The sequence below is a fragment of the Strongylocentrotus purpuratus genome, unplaced genomic scaffold (genome assembly GCF_000002235.5).
Source record: "Strongylocentrotus purpuratus isolate Spur 01 unplaced genomic scaffold, Spur_5.0 spur5_contig_836, whole genome shotgun sequence".
Lineage (NCBI taxonomy): Eukaryota > Metazoa > Echinodermata > Echinoidea > Camarodonta > Strongylocentrotidae > Strongylocentrotus > Strongylocentrotus purpuratus.
In genome coordinates, this window is record NW_022145542.1 from 1,207,006 (window position 1) to 1,227,269 (window position 20,264).

General features: G+C 37.6%; 1 protein-coding gene across 9 annotated transcripts in view; it reads right to left on the reverse strand.

Annotated features, from left to right (window-relative positions):
* Positions 1–830: 830 nt before the first annotated feature.
* Positions 831–20,264, reverse strand: part of LOC581618 (transcription factor 12) — a 97,789-nt gene continuing 78,355 nt past the window's right edge. For all 9 annotated transcript variants that reach the window (XM_030985759.1, XM_030985748.1, XM_030985752.1 and 6 more), the window contains 6 exons: positions 16,272–16,347; positions 7,556–7,793; positions 5,999–6,121; positions 4,296–4,528; positions 3,562–3,696; positions 831–1,573 (listed from right to left, as the gene is read on the reverse strand). In XM_030985759.1, coding sequence (XP_030841619.1) covers positions 1,278–1,573; positions 3,562–3,696; positions 4,296–4,528; positions 5,999–6,121; positions 7,556–7,793; positions 16,272–16,347 — 1,101 coding nt within the window. In that variant the 3' untranslated portion in view covers positions 831–1,277. The remainder of the gene's footprint in view (positions 1,574–3,561; positions 3,697–4,295; positions 4,529–5,998; positions 6,122–7,555; positions 7,794–16,271; positions 16,348–20,264) is intronic.

Here is a 20,264-nt window from a genome sequence, read left to right on the forward strand (position 1 = left end):
AGCCAACCCAGGAGAAATTTAGACTGGATATAAGAAGCAGCGTGAGAGCTATGGCAGTTATTATGAATTCATGGGCAGGGAAGAATATCAATGCACTCAGGATAGCAACATCATTTACCACCAAATTTTGGAGCTAAAGTTAGAATCATGTGTTTTAAATACAAGATTGCACCGTCTGTTGAACAAGAAAAAGTTTAAATGAGCAACAACATAGCAATGCTGACCTAACAAACACAAACTTAATGATAAAAGAGAGAATAAATGACAAAACGTATACACCCTCTTGAGAAAGAAATGGTTGATAGTACATTGAGACTAGGCAACGGAAAACAAATAATGAGCACCGAAACATTTCAAAAGGGAGAAACTGAAGGGGAATTCAAGTGACTACTATTGTGCAGTGAAACATTTAATATAACAATTGTGATTACCCAGACACAGAAGAAATAAAATATTATTTTACAAAAAAATGATACAGCTGATCCAGATAAAGCTGGATGCAGAAATAAATCTGCCGTCACTACACCTTGTTGTTTTTTTTTTTCATGTTTTTTTTTTACTGGAAACTTTTTACAACTTTACAGTGAATAACAAGGTATGATGGCAAATGTACTCCTATTATGAAACATACAAGAGAACAAAAAGTAGAAGAAACCCAAATACTATGAAATGATATCTGCACACATGTTTCAGGGCTTTAAAAATAAAAGCCATCTGAAAAATTAGAAAGGTATCCTGTCGTGTCTTCATCCAAAAAAAGCTTAGTACCTTCACCGGATATCTGCACTACCCATTAACATCTCTTTTACCAAGGTTTCACCGACGACGTGAAACATTACAATCTATCCTTCTCTTCAATCATGATACTTTACAATAACAAGGAGAGACAGGAAAACAATTCATTTTTCTTATACAAAAAATTCTCTCCTTCACAAATATAGAAGAGGTGTTTTCCAATCAAGTTAATGACTTCATCAATGTACATTACAGGCATATATAATTAATAGACTTTTCGATAAAGCTGCACGGCTGCAATACATAGATGTGGTCTACCGGTACAGACCCGCGCGGGTGATCAAGGACATCAGAACAAAGTCAGTGAAAGTTGTTGGCAGTCTGAAACAAAACGACTTGGTCTTGGTTTTGTACTGCTTCCATGTATCCTTTGTCAAGGGGCGAGCTCACTTTATTCTAGTCACAGTAAGATAAAGAGTGATGCTCCACCTGGCGGTCAAGCGGGGTCTGTAGCGGCAGACTCACAAACGAGTGAGTGGCCGTTACTGTACAGCAATACTGTCATTATCCTCCGGCGTGAGTGGCTCTAACGGCTGGGCATTCGAGTGCGATAGGTGCGAGAGACCGCTCTTGGATATGTGATCTCCACCTCCCATAGACGATGGGGAAGGGTTGAGGTCCATGGCTGACATGTGTCCCCCTCCCATAGAGCCCAGATTGGTCTGATGAGGGGCGCCATGGGACATGGAGTTGTCATAAAGATGGTTGGCGTAGCCTCCTGGTGCACCCGATGACTGCCCCAAACAGGACTGCATTCCCCGACCATGGAGGTTATTGCCTAATGAGTAAATACAAAAAATAAACGAAATAGAGGAATAAACTTAACAAGCCAAGATTTTCTTGCAATATATAATATATTAAATTATTTGAAACTCAGATACGTGTGAAGAGGTTGTTATTTACTTTAAAAAAAGTAATAAAGCAATTTTCTGTACCAATTACCCATTAGGAAATTATACACTGGTACATTTGATTCATTAAATAACTATCTTTGCATCGGAGAACTATCAAGTTCAAAGACGGAGGTAAGAAAGGAAAAAAGTCAATGAAGCTACGGATAGAGACAGATGAGACACCAAGGGTTGCTGTGGAATCCCGATGGTCAAAACATTGTGGCTCTTCCGAATACCGGCAATCACTTGTATGTATTTGAATCTTTATACAGAAAATAAAACCAACCAACCAACAAGTGTTGAGCAGGAGCAACATGATTAAAGTCTGGTTTGCAGTATGTGGATGGAAATGAGGTTATTGTAGCCCTGTCAGCAAACAAGGAGGGCTGAAAAAGCTTGGTCTTTTTACTTTCCTTTATTCCCAAACATACAAAGTGTATACATAAGAAATGAATATGCTGCCATTTGAACAGGATGCATATAAAACACATACGGTAAATGTATGAATGATATTGCTCCATTTTCTTTATATCCGTAACATTGCGACATTGACCTGTAAAGGTTAGACCCAGTTTTACTTTTTCTTAATTTTCTATCTCTTTCATAAACAGGGGCTTTTCATAATCTGAATATGTTAAAAGATTTAATGAAGGCTCAAGTCATCTAGGTCTTACACCTAGACATCTTCCTTGATTCTAATGACACTTGACTCAATAACCCATGCCACAAGACCACACCGCAAGCCAATAATGATAAGCCATCACCAACGCGCAAAAGATACACATATCGACTCCCTTTTTACCCAGCCAATAAGTTTGAGGTTATGGTGTTAGATTTCACGGCTCAGGGTCACACTAACAAGAAAACTAGCTCACATCGGATTTCGTTTGTCACTCCGCTCCCAAATATTGACAACCCGCGAATCCTCCAAGGGACAAAAAGGGCCTCAACAGGAAAGGCATCAATTTAACACTATGATAACCGATATTACTTGTTAAGTTTCCTCAGCAAAATATTACGAGCAGAAAACAAACTGCCCTTCAAAACAGGATGAGGATCAAATCTTGGTCTCCCCACTTGCGATTAAACAGCACTTTTCGTGGGTAGGTCTTTGGGGTTATGCGCTCCTCGCCCAGTCACAGTGGCTCGCGTCTGCACACCTCATGGGAATTGACGTGGGGCAATTGGAACCGAATTCAAGGGGCGTTGTTTCCTGACCCGTCTCTTTCAGTAATGACTTGGTGTAGCCAGCTTAGCGTTTATTGGTCCTGGCAGGATCAGCCTGTACAATCATAGGGTTTCTAGCCCGAGTTTCACCCTGAACTGCAGACAAAGACACACCATGCTGCAGAGCTGTTTTTCATTGGGTTAACTCTTAAACGATTTCTTCCTGTAACTTGTCACTTCCATGTACTACAGCCGGGTCAGAAATATTTGGAACCAAAACGATTACCCCTGAACATAGATGTAACAGCCAAACTTAGAAAAGGCCAGAGAAAGATTCAAAGTGACAGAACATATCCTGCACCAAAAGCCACAACAGTTTGTTCTATTTGCCAAAACAATTGCAAGTATTGACTTGAATCTGCCTCTTGTATTTCCTTTGTACCTCAAAACTGACTGTACCTCTACTTGACACTTTACAAATAGTTCACTCCAAAATAGGGCATGCGAAAAAACATGTTTCAAACTTTATTCTACAATAATAAAGATTATACTAGAAATGCTGCTGTTTATGAACAAACTGGAATTCCCATCCACCATTTAGAGAATATAGCTAACCTAAGAGTCTCATTGCAACCATCAGAGCTAGCCTGCTTGCTTTGTAAGTTAATGCAAGAGGGTGTTCTGAGAGAAACAGAGACTTACCTACCTGCTAGTCCAGACTGTGAGACCAAAGGATCAGAACCAGGACCTGGTCCTCCAAGAGACCCTCTGTTAGGCATCTCTTCCACTTTCTCTTCTTCTCGCCGCTTAAGGCACGCTGCTTTGGGGTTCAGGTTACGTTCTGTTTAATAGCACAGAGACATACAACCAAACAGTTAGGCTGCTCAAGATCATGCTTTGAAACTGAACAAATAAATGGCATTTGAGCAAAGATAGATAAATATGAAAAACTTTGTTTATTTCATCAAAATAAAACTTTTTCTGAAAATAATAACTTTTTTAGATCTCCAAATCATGGATGATGAACTCCAGAGTCCAACAGCTTGCACAGGTTTACCCATAACAGTACATAACAGAAATAATATTTGATTGTTAATGACGTTCTACAATACATACCTTCAGCAGTACATGATCTGCATCATCCACGAAAAGCACATACACAAATTTGTTGAATTGTATTTTTATTGAATAGTCAGTTTTTTTAAGCCCTACTGTACTACTTGCAGCAAATTGCTCCCTCTATATAGAAACAAATGCCTAATCGGTGACCATTGGTCCCCCATGATAATATTTTTCTTATGTTAATTGAGAGCTGAGTTGATGAGATAACCACCTGTCCAGTGACCTTGCAGGGTGGTCTAATCCCTCCTATAAACTAGTACAGATGGGCTTTAAATGAAAACCATTTTGGGTTTTGGGTTCGAGGGAGGAGGAACTTACCTCTAACTTGATGCTCCAAGGTAGTGATGACTGAGACTGCTGAATGTAGTATGGTGAGCTTGGTTTGGGCCTTATCCTGCTTGAGGTGTAACTGGCACATCCTACCCAGTTCTTTGAATGCTTCGTTGATGTCCCGAACGCGGATGCGCTCCCTTGCATTGTTGGCATGACGACGCTCTTTCTCCTTCACCACCTTCTGCTCAGGTGAGAGCCCTTCGTCGTCTGACTCACTCCTACAAAAATCAAAAGACCTTCATGAATTTCTATGCAAATAATAGCTTGGATCTACTAATTGGAATAATATATGAAAAATACATAATTACATTATTTGAATGCTAAATAAACAAATTTTTCTCAAACTAAATTAATTTTTAGGCAGAGCAATAACGGAACAAATCTAATTATCAAGAGAAAGTCTTCTGAACGGTCCTGATTATCTATCATAAAAAAGCTCCTTCAATGGATATTTTTTAATTGAATAATCTAAAAGAAAAGAACTCAATTTATGTGCTTCTACAACCCACTGAAACACATTTGCATCATTTTGCAATTAATTAGTATTTTGGTTCTAAATCAAACTACCTATTTTAGTTTTAAATATCTATCATATATAAAATGATGGTTCCAATTATAACCAACGACTTAATATTTTGCATGATACAGTCATTCGAACTGTGTATTTGGGGCCAATTGGGGGTAAACATCTTTAAGAAGAAAAAAAGGGGAAGAAAAAAAAAGACCAGGTAATACGGAAGTCAGATCCACAAATTTGAAAAGACAACAAGCTTTTCTACATCATGCCCTAGCTTATGAAATATAGACCAAATCATGACCAATTCAAGCTGAAATGTAAGGGCCAACCGCCTACAGACGTGTGTACCTAATTTCTTGATCTATTTTCAAGATAAACCTATCACTGTATGCCATTTTCATTAGCAAGCAGTCCAGGGTGGGCAAAAATCTTGCATGAAAAATCGATTTGCTCATTATGCTCATCTCATTAAATGTGGGTATTAATGTAATAATCATATGTAATTGATCAAGTAGGAAGAAGGAATAGATCTTATTTGCCAGTGGCTCTGTTTTAATGTACAAGTCAGCCTTTGACGAAGATGGTAAACCAATACCACAAAACCTCACTACCAGGTCAACGAGTACAACCAACCTCATTTAAGTCCTCTCTTTATTCCATTTCTTCCTTCCTGTTTTGTCTTATCTCTATTTTTTCCTTTCTTTTGGATAAGTAGGTCAATAATTTCTTATGAGAAAAATATGGTGTAGTAACCTTGCTAATGACTGGAAAAAATACGCATTTATTTGGCACATCAATCTCTTTTCCCTTCGAGGCGATCAACTTATATTAAAATTTACAGCTTTTGACTGTATATTTAAAAGGAACAAATATATGCCTCCATCAAAATGAATGTAATTCATAATGTGTATAATTTTATGATGTCTTTAAAAGAAACTTGGTTGGTTTGTCTATGCCTACATCATACTAATACTCCCAACTCATTATGACCTAAATGCAATAATACGGTCTGTAGGATCCTATAAGTGGTTCTCAAGCAAGTCATAGGCTGAACTGATTGAAAGTCACGTCTAGATCTCTTAGGTTCATGCATGCTCCGCTCTGACATACATGGTGTTAGGTCAGAAAAGCTCTGACAATGTGTTAGGTAAAGGAGAGAGAGAGTACTAACTCTGGTGAGCCAGGATTGAGGAGCAATAGACTTTTGCCCAGGCTTGAGAGCAGCTGCCCCGCGGCACTAGCGGTACCACCACCACCGCCGCCGCCGCCACCACCACCACTTCTTGTGTCGTTCCTGAATTGGATGAGATAAAACCAGGGCATGGGGTTAGTCACATTTGTATCTACCTTCCCCATTCAATCGAAAGAAGCAGGTTAAACATTTCATCATTATGCTCTAGAAGATTCACATGAGTATTAAATAGATAGATTACATAATTATCCATGCGGTAATCGAAGTTCAGAAAATCAAACCATGTACATTACATTTCATGCTTGAACATTTGAATTGAACTCATTCTTGTTCCTAACAAGCCTACTATTAAACCTATTAATCACAAAAAAAGTCTCTGCATGTTTTTTTTCATACGGCACCTAGAGAAAGGGTCAAACAGTCAAACTGTTCGCTACCTCATCTAGAAATGTGGTAGGCTGGCGAATTATAAAGTTCTGTACTCGTATACGTGATTTATGCACCCCAATGGGCGATTACTTCATCCCTTACAACCCACACACAAGTACAAACTTTCTAGAGCAACTTTGAGGGGGACTTGGATTAAGCGAAGGGGAAGGACCCATAATCCAGTAGACTTCCTGTCATCTCTGTCTCATTAGAGGAAGCCGAGGGATTAAGAGGGGTAATAACAGGGTAATTAGAAGGGATTAACAACAAGAGGGTTGTCAGCAGAAGACACAAGCGCCTCCAAACCTGCTCTAGTTTAACTCCCTAGACACCATCCATCCTTCTTATCGTACATGTATCTGACATATCAAATTTAGTGCGGTACTCTCGCCCTGGCTTTTACCTCACCTTATCCCTTCAAGCTATAAAAGATTACTTGAAAGCGAAACTACAAGTTTAATGTTTCTATCAAGTAGGCCCTTCAATGCCCTTTTAAAAAGATGAAGCCTTTTGGGTTGATAGCACTTCAAATGCTGAGACTGTGAGGGTTAAGGGAAGAATCACCCTGATAGTCTTGTGTCATTCTCAGAGTTCAATTACATCCGATACCCGATCCCAAGCACAGTGTCAATACTATAAGCTGCCGGTGACAGGTCACATCAATAAGTTTTTCCTCCTCTCATCATTTTCAGCAAGGAGATGAACACATTAATGTTTGAATTTTGAACAGTCATGCTTTGTGAAGATTGAGTATAATCTTCTCTACAAGATTATATTCCTATAATGATAGTCATTCCCTCCTAGTAACTGGGAGAAAAATCACCTCAACCGACTTCAACCGCAATTTCTCTAATGTAAGATTTCCCTGTTACAGGTCGAGTAGTGTAAAAGCCAAGAGTCGGTAAATAAAAAAATTAGAGCCAGCAAACCTACATTTTACACAAAGAAGCCTATGGTGATTATCTTCTAGAACCAGTATCGGTTTCCAGTAAAAAATTGAGATATCCCTACTCCTATAGAGAATCATAGATAGTAACAAATTGCCATTGACAATAAAGTCAATGTTGACTGACGAAGGAGAGAATATAAGAGCCTTATTGTACATACTTGAACCTCTTTTTGTTTTTCATGGCATTGGCAGCATCTCCTTTCTTCGTGGACTGTGGACCTCCGTCTTCTCTCTCATTATCCAGCATCAATCCTCCTCCACCGCCGCCACCTCCTCCTCCTCCTCCTCCACCTCCTTTCGTCTTGCTCTCTTCTGGTTTGGTCTTCTTCTTTGTGTTGGTATTGGTAGGTGATTTGAGGCCGTTGTCTAGTCCACTCCCCATCATCTCCGCATGCACTGTAACAACAAACAAAATCAAACATCATCAAAACATACATCACTACAAAATAATGTCATTTCAAAATTAATATACTTTGCTATAAACTTGTTTATACTATTTCACCTACACCATTTTAGGAAAAAAATGAGCAACCTTATGAATTGTCACATTTAAACATGAGCAGAAATAGCAGTGAGACTAGTTCAATGAAAGCTAGTCGGCTTAAATCCTTAGGTGGTGTTGGATTAAGGGTAATACAAAATTAAAATGACTGAAGCTCTGAACATGGTCCCTGGTACAATTGTTAATGCATCTGAAGGACCCAGATGGAATAAAGAATATTTCACATGACAACATTGACCACTTTCATTCGTATCATAAAGTAACGGTTGAACAAAAGTGTAATAAAGAAAACAAATAAAAAGGAGCAGAGATCGATTTAGATATGGTAAGCTATAGAGGACAAGAAATAAGAAATACAGTATTTACATGCATTTTGCTCTTCACGTGTTGGTAAAACTTCACATTAATCATTTCATGAGGAGTGTGACATTTAAGGCATTTATCTTGCAAACCTAGGAAACGGCAATATGTCTGGCTTCAAAACCTCGGCTCAGATATATGTGAGTTATCGCAGTAGGAAACATTCATTTCGGTTGCATTAGCTTCCCTCTGCAATCATAAACCACTAAAATGTTTGGGAAGTCAATAAATTGCCTTATCACCTTTACACCTCCAGTGCTTGGGCAACACTAAAGAAGTAATCTTATATCCCAAATTTTGGGCCGGCCACTGATTGAATTACGCCTCAATTTCAAACTGAATCTCTGTCGACCTCCGCTATCGAATTATGATTTCATCGGTGAACTTCCTTAGAATCATCATCCAATCCTCCTCGTCTTACGCCAGCCATGTGAACTTGGCTTATCTTCACCTCTCTGCGTCCCAAGACTGCTGCTCCATTTCAACTTTCTTTTACAAATCCCTCCTTCTGTCTTTCATCTAAATATCTAAATTTTCATTTACCTTTTGAATTTGTTCATACTGATATACCCTTGAAAATGTTTCTACCTGTATTAAAGTAGGGCTTCAAGGCACCGTAGGTTTCAAATCGGGTCCTGAGAGCCAGAAGGGTGTTATCTATTTAGTTTGATATGACATATTCTCCTTATAGCTTATTTCTTAATATGGACATATAATTTCAGTTTACTTCTTTAAACTCTTATTTATTGAAGCTAAAGTTGATCCGAATCGTCCCATCTTTCTACCCATAGTTGGATGTGCCAATGATTGACAAATTTTGTAAGGACCTTTTCCACTCCGGAGGTCGAGGCGGCCAAAAACTTCCTCTTTGAATTGAAATGTCTCGTTCCCCTCATTGAGGGGGTCGTTGAGGATGTCATTCTAGTTTATTACCAAACATAGGCTACATAGCAGGATATGCCCCCCTCTCCCCATCTCTCTCTCCAGTCTATCTGTAGTCCCTTCCCCCTTCCTCCTTCGTCTCTGTCTCTATTTCTCGTTCTGTCTCTCTTTCTGTCCATCTCTCCCTCTCTCTCTCTCTCTCTCTCTTTGTCCCTCTCTCGTTCTCCCCTCACTCTCTCTTTCTCCTCTCCCTCTCTCTTTCTCCCCTCCCCCTCTTTCCCTCTTTCTAGACCTGCCTTCATCAGCTCGAGTTTGCCCCCTAAAAATTGCGCCTGTCCGAGCTAGTTTGTGTTAAGCGTATCGGTCAAGTGAAGACGCAATTTTGAGCTTCAGGAAAATATCCCATGTCTGAAAATAGCGGGTTATCTGGCAAACTTGAGTTGATGAAGACAGGCCGCCTTCTCTGTCTTTCTCTCTCTCCCCTCTCCCCTCTCTCTCTCTCTCTCTCTCTCTCTCTTTATAAAACTGTTCACATTTCTTCATATATGAATCCCTACTCCTCTGATATGCACTGATATGACTTTGTCATGACTAGTAAGGAGGGCATGACTTACCCCATGCCCATAACATGCCAAGACTGATTAACACCAATTCACAATGAGTGAGGGGCACAGGAGGGTGGTTACATGCATGATGGTGGCATAGGATAGGGGGGCAAAGAGAAGACAGGTCCTGGGTCATTAGGGTCATCAGCCCCTACATACAAGATCAGCATCAAAAGTGAATAATTGGATACAATAGAGTTATCTTGATCAATCGTCTACAGAAACAGTGTAGGCCTTATAATCATCCGGCTACACTAACTTGAAGGTTCCTAGATTCACCTTCAATAGGAAGGGGGAAAAGCTGGAAGCCAAGGGCAATTTACCTCTTAAATGTTCATAATGATGAGTAAATTAAAAGGGAGGGTACTGTCAGAATGCTGTGATGCTATAGTGTCAAAAACAGCCCTTGTAAAAAATATATACATGTTATGTCATCTGTGGGGGCCAGAAAAGAGTCAACTTATGGAACCTGTTTAACCGAACAGAGTTAACATCCTTTGGACCAAAATACAATACTTTTAACCCTAATTATGATTTTTTTCTCTCTCCCATTTCTCAAATTTTCAATAGAAGATTATCATGGTAACTGCCCTAGTGCTTTCCAAGTGGGTTCAACAACTGTAGACCTACTGCAGTATCATTTACTACCATACCCCAAGAAACATTAGATGCATGTGAGGTCCTGAGAACTCTTCCACTGGAACTCTTCAAAACACAGTTGTCATACCAATTCCAAACAAGACTGGCATTTTTTTTTCTCTCTCTCTCTTTCCTTCCTTCCAAGTTTTACCCCCTGGTGGTATATTAAATTAGACTTACAAGGAGCTTGACTTCCTTTTAGTAGCATAGTACCCTACACTACTTTTCCAATGTATATTAAATTCATGTGAAATGCATATATTCTTAAATATCAGCTGTCGTGGAAAATAATTAATATCAGTGAGCAAGTTTCCAAGCACACTTCTCCCCTTCTATTTACTTATGATCCAGAACCTCAAATACCAAACAACTCTTCTGAGAGATCTAGATAATCCTTCATATTAATTTGAATTTCCTTTTGAAATGACATTCTGAGATCCTTGTTTATTCAAATGCCCTCAAGGTATATATGACAATGATTCATCGTATTCATTACAGAAGGTATAAACAAGTACAAAGCATTTCCTTCAAATATATGTTGCTTCCCCCATGACTACATAGGGCTGAAATTATGAAATTATGAAAAATTATAATAATGTGAAATTTAATGGAATAAAGACTTCATTAATGTATTATTTAATGTCATGATAATTAACAATAACCAATAATTGATTGATTTCGTACAGGTACTAACAAACTTTTCCTAACAGAAGATACTAGAGGTTTTTCTTTTAACTTTAATCTATTTATTTTGTAAAAACTAAAATAATCAAATATGTGTTCGTTGCTATTTATGTCACTCACTCTCTCTTCTTCACAACCTCCTTTCTCTTCTCTCACTTTCCTCCCTACATTAAATGATCTCCCTTTGACCCCCTTCTCCCCCCTCCCTTTCTTTATTTCTACACAAAATTATACTGCTTTTATATATAACACTTTCTCCATTTATGTTTCGAGCTCTGTTCCATTTTAATTTCTTACACCTTGCCCCTCTCATGACCTTCCTCAACCCTCATCCCTCTCCCTCAACCCCACCCTCTCTCCCCTACATTAGTCTATATTCTTTAACTAATTCCTTTTTCTTGTGCCCCCCCCCCCCCCTCCCCCACCCCACATCCCATTCTTGCTCTCCTTGCAAGATGCAAAATAGACAGATGCTGTAAACTTTGTCATCTGAAAGTACTTTGGGCTCGGATGGAAGGGAAAAATCCATGGCTTATTTGGACTTGGGCTCAAAACATGTTGTCTGACTTGACTGAGGTTGAGATAACACAGGAGAGAGAGAGAGAAAAGTAGAGGTGAAAACTACACGTCTATTCCGGAGCATATTGCATAAATTCACAAACATATCCCTGTTCTGGAGTAGGAGAAATGTTTCTAGAAATGCCGGAGAGATTTGATTGAGAAGTACCACCTGGGATTCATCTGTGTTTCAGGGAAGGGGAAAGGCTCGGATGCTAAGGCACACATGAACTTGAGGTCTCACCAATTTTCAGTCAGGAAACAAACTATTAACTAACAAATGTATCAGAAAATATATGAGAGTATACAGTATGCATGTATTGGAAAAACATGTGTAAAGTATGTTACCGAATAAAGCCATTGAACCTATGTAACCATAGTAAAAAAGAAAAAAAAAACTATTGGTTTTTAGAAATTACAATATAGCCTGGTTGATATGAGTCAGCTTTCCTGCACTTGACCTCCTTTTATTTCATGAAAGTTTGTAATAGTCATGAAACAAAACTAAAATGAAAGCAAAAGGAACTGTATTTCAAGAAACGTCAATAAAATGGATGGGGGGGGGGGGGGCATTGTGTTTAATCCATGAGTCACTGACTTAAATCTTTTTTTCTTTTCTTTTTTGCTGTCTTCCTAAACGTATGTCTTGCAGAGAAAATTAGCTCAAATTAGCTGGGCTTTCTCAGCAGGTTGCTAGACTTTTTGCTTTCACTCCAGCTGTGTAGAATCTTTCTCTACCTCTCTTTCTTTTATCATGTATTTTACCAACAGAAATAAGAAAAGAAAAGGAAGTAAAGAAAAGAGAGAAATGGTTGATTGACCTCTGATCATGACCTCTTTACCATGGTAACCAACCTCCACCCTTAAACATATTGCCAAATAAAAATATAAGAAATATTTACAATTCATGTCTATATGATAAGACTTTTCCTGTCACCATTGTGATGGTTTATCAGAGGCCCTACATTAATTACTCATCCATTTGTTTGCTTCATGTTAGTTTTCAGGCTGAAACCTTAATCATCATCTATGGACATTTGATAGTGCATTCGAAAACAAAGTATTTTAACTTTGACAAGAAACATTGTTGAGAAACACGATGAGATGAACTCTTTGAAATTTGGCTGACGAAATTAAGCTGTTTCCAATCCTCTTAAATATGAAAATCCTCCTCGTCCCTAAAATATTTATCTCATGATTCATTATCAAAGTAATGACTCTCAGAGTAGCAGTAAACTTCATCTAACGTTCTCATCTGTTCACACTCAAAACCATCCCCATACTTCCCTCATTTGCATTCTCAGAAAGAAACCCTTTCTCATTTCTGAAGTGCATTCCATTCCCTCATGTAGTGACTTGCAGAAAATATGGAACCCCCAAAGGTTCTGCTAATAGCTTGACATTAAGCTCTTGATTTACTGATTAATTAGTCATGTTTGTCTCTGACCTGTAACCACGGTAACTGTCTATTCATGATCAGATCATACCACGATTGTGAATAATATTCTAGCATGAAAAGTGTCAGATAAATCAATAAAGCTGGGCTATTTTAACCAGACAGGTGGAATCAATTACAAATTTTGCAATCACCCTGTGACTTTACGAAATCAAGCCTGACTGCCAAGAAGCAATATTTCACTTTTACTTATATCACATATAACTGATATAGGCCACACTAAACAAATACAATCGGGCTGAACTATTTATAACATGCACCAGTGAAGCATAATACCCGTGTACAAGCATCATCAAAGTATTTGCATACTTCTTTCATTCTCGAGTAAGAACGAGGTTGCAGTTTCATTTCAAATTAGTGACATGGGTAGCCCATTTATGACAGCTTTAGTCCCACCTATCCCAAAGTTTGTCAGTAAGACAGCTGAACCCATGCCTGATCAATTTGTCAAAAGCCACATGCTTTAGGGCTTTGGAAGACATCAGCAAACAACACAACAAATCTGGAACCAGTTTGCAGGGGGGTTTCTTTCTTCTCAATGTAACAAGGAATATGCTTAGCTACCAGACTTGAGATAGGATGAAGCAATTCATGTCTGTCACCAGATGGAAATCTTCTTCCTTACAACTCCTCAACTTTCTTCAAGGAAGGGGGAATGCATGATGGGCATTCGCAGAAGGGGGACAAGTCTTTCTTGGATGTAGGTAGAGACAAATATGTTCAAACTTAGACTGGCTAAGGTGGAAGAATTCAATAATGTATTTTCGAGGTAAAAATCAATGATACGTCTATTCAAAACAAGAGTATGAGTGGAACTAGGTTTTCAATTAAAAAAATTAATATTAATCTATCGGTATATGAACTGACCATAACATGACTGATGATTCTCACATAATTTCGTGTTTATAAAAATATCTACACCGAAGTGAATTCTAATTGCCAGCTTTATTTGGGAACATGAATGTATGTGACTGGTTCCTATTACAGCACAGGTATGCAACATGACTTCCTTTCAAACAATAGACAAAGAACATTCAGTCAGTCATCCTGGAGCTGGAAGGGACCTAGCGCGTTCCACAACCTTGGGTGTAAATTGAAGTCAGACGTTGGAGGGAGATAAAGGATTGAATGCTATACCCTTGTCGGCTGCTGGCCCTTGAGGTGGCGTAATGCCTACGCAAGGAGGATAAACCTCCTACAAATGGGGTTTATCATTTATTACCCCTCCCCCATCCCCCATCCAGACTGTCTTCCCATCCCATGGTCGATTACTTCAAAATCAAAATCAAATAATTACATCCTCCAATCCTCCATCAAAGAAACCAGGATTCATCTTTAGTTCAGACAGCAATAGTTTAGCCATGACGCATGATAAATGAATCAACAACTCCATTTACACCTAGCCGCAGCAACCCCGCCCCCTTGATTTCACCATGACCAGGTACAAACCAACTTATCATGAGAGTCAAGGGTAGAGAATGTTATTCTCACCATTTACTTTAGGTGTGCAATATTCAACTAAAGATATTATAAGGTGAACATTCATTATTTTAAATTGGATATTGCTAAAACTTTCACTGACCTGTTCTAAAAACCAACGTAGTATATGGGTGTATTTCCCCTTTCCTAGTCATGGCAGTGAATTTCAGAAATATAGGTGTATGCCATTTGGCTTTTTTAAGATATTGTTCCCTCAATTTCCTAGATTATGTGCTAAACCTGAACCCTTCCCCCCCCCCCCCCCCCCCAAAAAAAAAAAGTTAATGGGGTTAATGGGGTAACTGCTTGCTTTCACAGTAATAATGTTGAGGTAGGCCTTAGTCTGAGATATGAAAAGGACCAAGGATAAAATAAAGATGTCTCTCACGAGACAGGTTTAAAAACAACAATGTGAATGGTCCCGTGTTTGATAATGAGAATGTGTATGCTGAGAAGACATAAAGACTGAGATGTGAACTGCACTACAGGTGAATATGAGGGCATCTGTGATGAGTTGGAATTAGGTCTGCAACTCTGTAATGTTCACTAGATTGAAGGTAAACATGGACATGTCTATAGAGAGACAGACTGACAAATATGATATGAATGAAACTATAGATGAAAATGAGATTGTGTATGATGGGAAAATTTCAAGTCGGACGTATTAACAGATTCTTACATGACAATGAAGATGTGCAGGCTAAGAAGAAATTTATGATGAGATTGTATGAAGAATCAGATGTAAGCAGGACTTTAGGAGAAGATAGAGATTAAGAATGAGATGTGAACAGGTCTTTAGGTGAAGATGAGGAAAAAGAATCAGAAGTAAGCAGGACTTTAGGTGAATATAAGGATTAAGATTAGATGTGAACATGACATTAGGTGAAGATAAGGATTAAGAATGAGATGTGAAGAGGACTTAAGGTGGAAGATGAGGATGTCTCTCAGCAGGAGATGAGAATCTGATTCAAGCACAGTGAAAATAAACATACGCTCTCAAAACAGAGACTCCGCTTCATGTGTGGTTACAAGAAAGATGCCTCTTCTAAACTCAACCTCTCTTCATGCAGTCAGTCAGTCAGACTCGTCACTGTAACTCTCTGATACAACCCTCATTCTCAGGTTTGCGTGTTCTTCATCAACTCATTTTATACTTATAAATATCTTTAAATGTTTAAGAACTACACCTAGATCCTTCACCCTTGAAATTTTAACAGGGATAAAAGAATGGTTGAGAGGTGAAAATGAAGCCATAATACACTGAGATTGCCATGTGTGAATGATCTACCATCACAAGAAGCCCAAATCCATGGATGAAAATGCCACATATTTGAGACCCTTATCGCAGTTAGGACCATCTCCATCAAGCTCGGAGGAGGCAGTCCCTGTTTCTTAGGTGATGATATTTTGAGCTGGACAAAATGGAATCAAATTAGAACAAGGTGACCGTAGCAGAATCAACTACAATCCAGAAATACAAAACAGTGTAATATAAAACTGGGATCTGATCACTTTGGGAAACAAATATACCACGTCCTACTCTAGTTGAATTTATGAATCAATGACCTCTGTAAATATCTCTTGCTCAATGCCCCCTTCCCTCCCCCAACTCTCCAATAAGAAAAGTAAAATAAATATTAACAAAATCAACAAAAAACAAATAACAAACAAACAGAATCAACAAGAATTTGTTAAAACAAATAGTTTACCTCCATATGGTTGTCCAGAATTGAGGTCTTGTGATAGCATGCCTCCCCTCTCCGATAATGACTGTGGACCACCAGGCTGTGAAACAAAGAAAGAATTATATAAATTGTTAGGAAAATTGTCCTGGTATTGCCATATATTCAACAACATATATATGAAGCATAGTTATCTCCAGTTTGTAGTATTTTCTAGACTCAAGAGGAAAAGTTGTATACCAGTACATTGTTAATTATTCATATATTACAAATATTAGCATTTTTTTTTTTTTTTTGAATTTATTATTAAATATATGTTTTTAACAAATCAAACAATCATGCACAATCAATTGAAATTACATCGTCGCATCTTTACATAGTTCAAATAAAGCATGTTTCGTTTTCTTGAATAACAGTGTTTTAAAAAATGTATAGCTTTTTTGTTTTACAAAACTTTTCGATCTTTAATCGGTTATGGATTAATCTTTTAAAAATACAAAGAATAGAGACTTCATGAAACATAAGTTTGCGATTTTCTGCTTGCTTAAAGGTACTATTTCCCATTTGCAGGCCAAAAAAATGAAAAAGTTAAATTCCAACTGCATTTGAAAGATAATACTTATTTAGAACTTCCCTATAAAAGGTGGGGCTTGAAAATGTCATCAAGTGGGAAAATAATGACTATTAGTTGTCAAATCGACTTTAGGGCTATAGAGCCCAAAAGTAATAGTCTTGATTTTCAGACAATTGTACTGAATGGTCATACGTTTTATGCTGCGCAAAGATTCAATCAGTTTAATCTTGGCCATCACAAGAAGTGGGTTATTGATGTAGACAAATGCTCATGTACCCTTTACAACTCTTTTAATGTTTGCTATTACCAAAGAAGAAAAAAAGCCAGTCAGTCACTCAATAGTGTTTGACAGTGAAGTCTAGCAAGTAAACAGGTTTCCTTGCTTACGGTAATTTGAATATGAGGACACTGCTAACGTTTAAATTTCACAGATAGGACATACATGACATATTCATAATTCCTGCAAAGTTCTACAGAATTTGAGGTTGGCTGCAAAAGGGACATAGTACCTTTAAATGTTAGATAAAATGCGTATTTTGCAAAACAAACATTAGTGTTAAATCATAATGAATGATCAGCTGTTCAAACCAATTACAAAATGCTTTGGTTTATCTTTATAAGGTAACTTTTTAGAAAAGAGATGTCCTTGCCAGACACACATTTCTAAACATCTTTAAAGAAATGAAAAGAAATTACCCGGTAGCATATTAAAATGGAAGAAAATATCAGATACAAGTAATATTAAGCCTGTTGACATTGTAAGGTCATAAACTGCAATTCAACTGAGACAAATCAAGACTATCTTATTTAATAGAAAAGGAAAGAATCTCAAATGTTGTGATACTGGAGCATCATGTCATGGCGCCTCTTCTTCCTCTCTCCTACCCGGAGTAGCAGGCATGGTGGAAGACAGGGTCATGGTCATGCTCCGCGAGGAGGAATCGTGTCTACTCACATCGTCAAAACTTTACTAAACATGTCATTCACTCATGCAAAAATGAATCACAAATCATATCTTTCAAACTTCGTAAGAAATATCCTCAAATCATGACATTTGCATTAGTACAACCTTATTTCACTACACAACTGTCTTCAAATTGATTTAATTTTTTGTAATAGTTTTTTTTTTTTCTACATGTAGTTGTCAGAGTGGCTTTATATCTTTTCTTCTACATTATCAATGGTTACAAATTTACACCCATACCAAAACTAACATGAGATAAACATTTATTTCATGAAATATAACTCTCCATATTGAGCGAATATCTTATTATTGGAAAAAGACTACTTTGTATCCAAGTCAGGAATGACCAACACTATTCTACTTTGCTTCATGAAGTCTTGTGATTTAGGTCATTTGAGATGCAATATATTCTCTGTAATCTCATTCAAAGTTTTCAAACATAAGTCTATAGTTGGAAATTGAAAAATGTATTCAATGCTTTTAGTCATAGCCTACTTTATATAAGGTTTCACTTTTTTTTCTCAGAAGTCCTACATTACTCTGACGTTAGTCTTGAGTTTGAGTATGAGAAAGCTTACAGGATTTGACCTGTGTTTTGGGCCGTATTCCAAGTGAAAGTAAAAGGATTGTTTTGCTATGTCTGTAGTACCTCCTCTGTACTGATGAGAACGCTGACCTCGTGTGTCATTCCCAAACACGCAAATTGCTCATCATTTTAAGACCAGAGGAAACATGTCAATAGTTTCAGACAACAAACCGTATGAGACCAGGGGGTGTTTCACAAAGATCCAAAGTTTAACTTGTCTCTAAGTTGGACTTAACACTAACAGTTATGAAAAGTTATTTTAAAAGGCATAAAATATTGATTCAAATCATTCTATTATCAAGGAGATTTCATGTTCTTGATGTGGAATTAATAAAATGTCTAAAATACTTGGAATTTTCTCTTTAAAAAAAAATAATTTAAGGCTACAAATGGCTCTCCATAATGTTTAAAGTAGATATTCATTGATTTTAAAAACTAGCTTTATTTTCATTATTGCAAAGTTGAAACTTTGATTCGACAAGGTTATCAAAATTCAATGCTTGGAAACATTCGAAGTAACGATTATTATAAATTAAAAAATGCTTAAATACAGCCCCGGCATAGCACCCGAAGAGCTCTCCGAACGCTGCTGAGATGTGTGAGATCACAGTATGGACATGACTTGCACAAGCAGACGATGTCCCATGACAACCCACACATTTTCAGTGCCTGTGTTTTCATCTTCTCTTGAGTTCTTTCTCTTACTTCACTACTGGCAGGCTAAATGTATGATCTATTGCCTCACTCTAAACCCCGCGCATGGTTTAATTTTGATGACAAATGCAGCGATACAAAAATAAAGGAATCTGTCGCTTGTAAACAAAATAAGACGCCATTGTATATTCAGCTGCACACACCGGGGTATGTTCGGCGTTTCAAGAGGGAACAAATGCCGTCCTTAATATCATTCCGGGGCTTTTCAATTTGAAAGTCTGGTTTCTTTGATCGTTAAGTAACCCCTATCCTGTGTATTTACAAGCAAAAGATTTTAGTTATCAGAATCGGGTCATATCCCCTTATGAATGGTTTGACATGCCATTACATTTATATACACCAAACTCATTATAATTTGACAAATAATTGCTTTGCAATTATGTTCATTCTCGATGGGATGTCGTCTGCTTGGGCAGTGTTGGTCCATATAGTGACGTCATTAAAACATCGTTACTTTTCTGGCGAATCTCTCGTATATCCCAGCTGCTATGGAGGTGGTTGTATTTGTATTTTTATAAATCACCCGATATGTAGTTGACCTAAAACTTGTCCGATGGCCATCTGTTAGCTTACCAGTTTCTAGTGATACATTAGTCGACATATTTGTGAATTTCTTTGAATTTCACCTTTAAGTACAACTTAGAGTTAAGTTCAACTCAAGATCTTTGTGAAACACCCCCTGGCCTAGAAACAAAATCCTGCATGAAACCTAGACTTACTAGACTGGTATTCATTTTCATATGCAAATCTACTGTAAAGATTTAATTAAATTTTAAAAAACACCCCTGCCCATGCACACACATAACTGTTGGCGAAACATGACACAGAGTCAGTATGATTATCAATTTTTTTCTGGAAGCAATACTGACTTGGTGCAGATTACATAGGCTTATAAGTGATTTTGACATCTTAATATATAAAAGGGAGCTCTGTAAATAAATGATCAACAATTAATTTCCATGAATAAATTTCATCAAGACAAACTTTAATCATAGCAGATACCACTTTGTAGAACCTAGAAATGAATCAAAAAGTACTTTAAATTGTTAGTAAATAAGTGAAACTTAAAAAAAAAAAAATTGATGGATAAAAAGGATAAGGGAATATTATTAAAGTATGGAGTCTTGAGTAGGTTCTCCATTGTATGGAAATGGAAACTGTTTTTCAAAAGACTTTGACAAG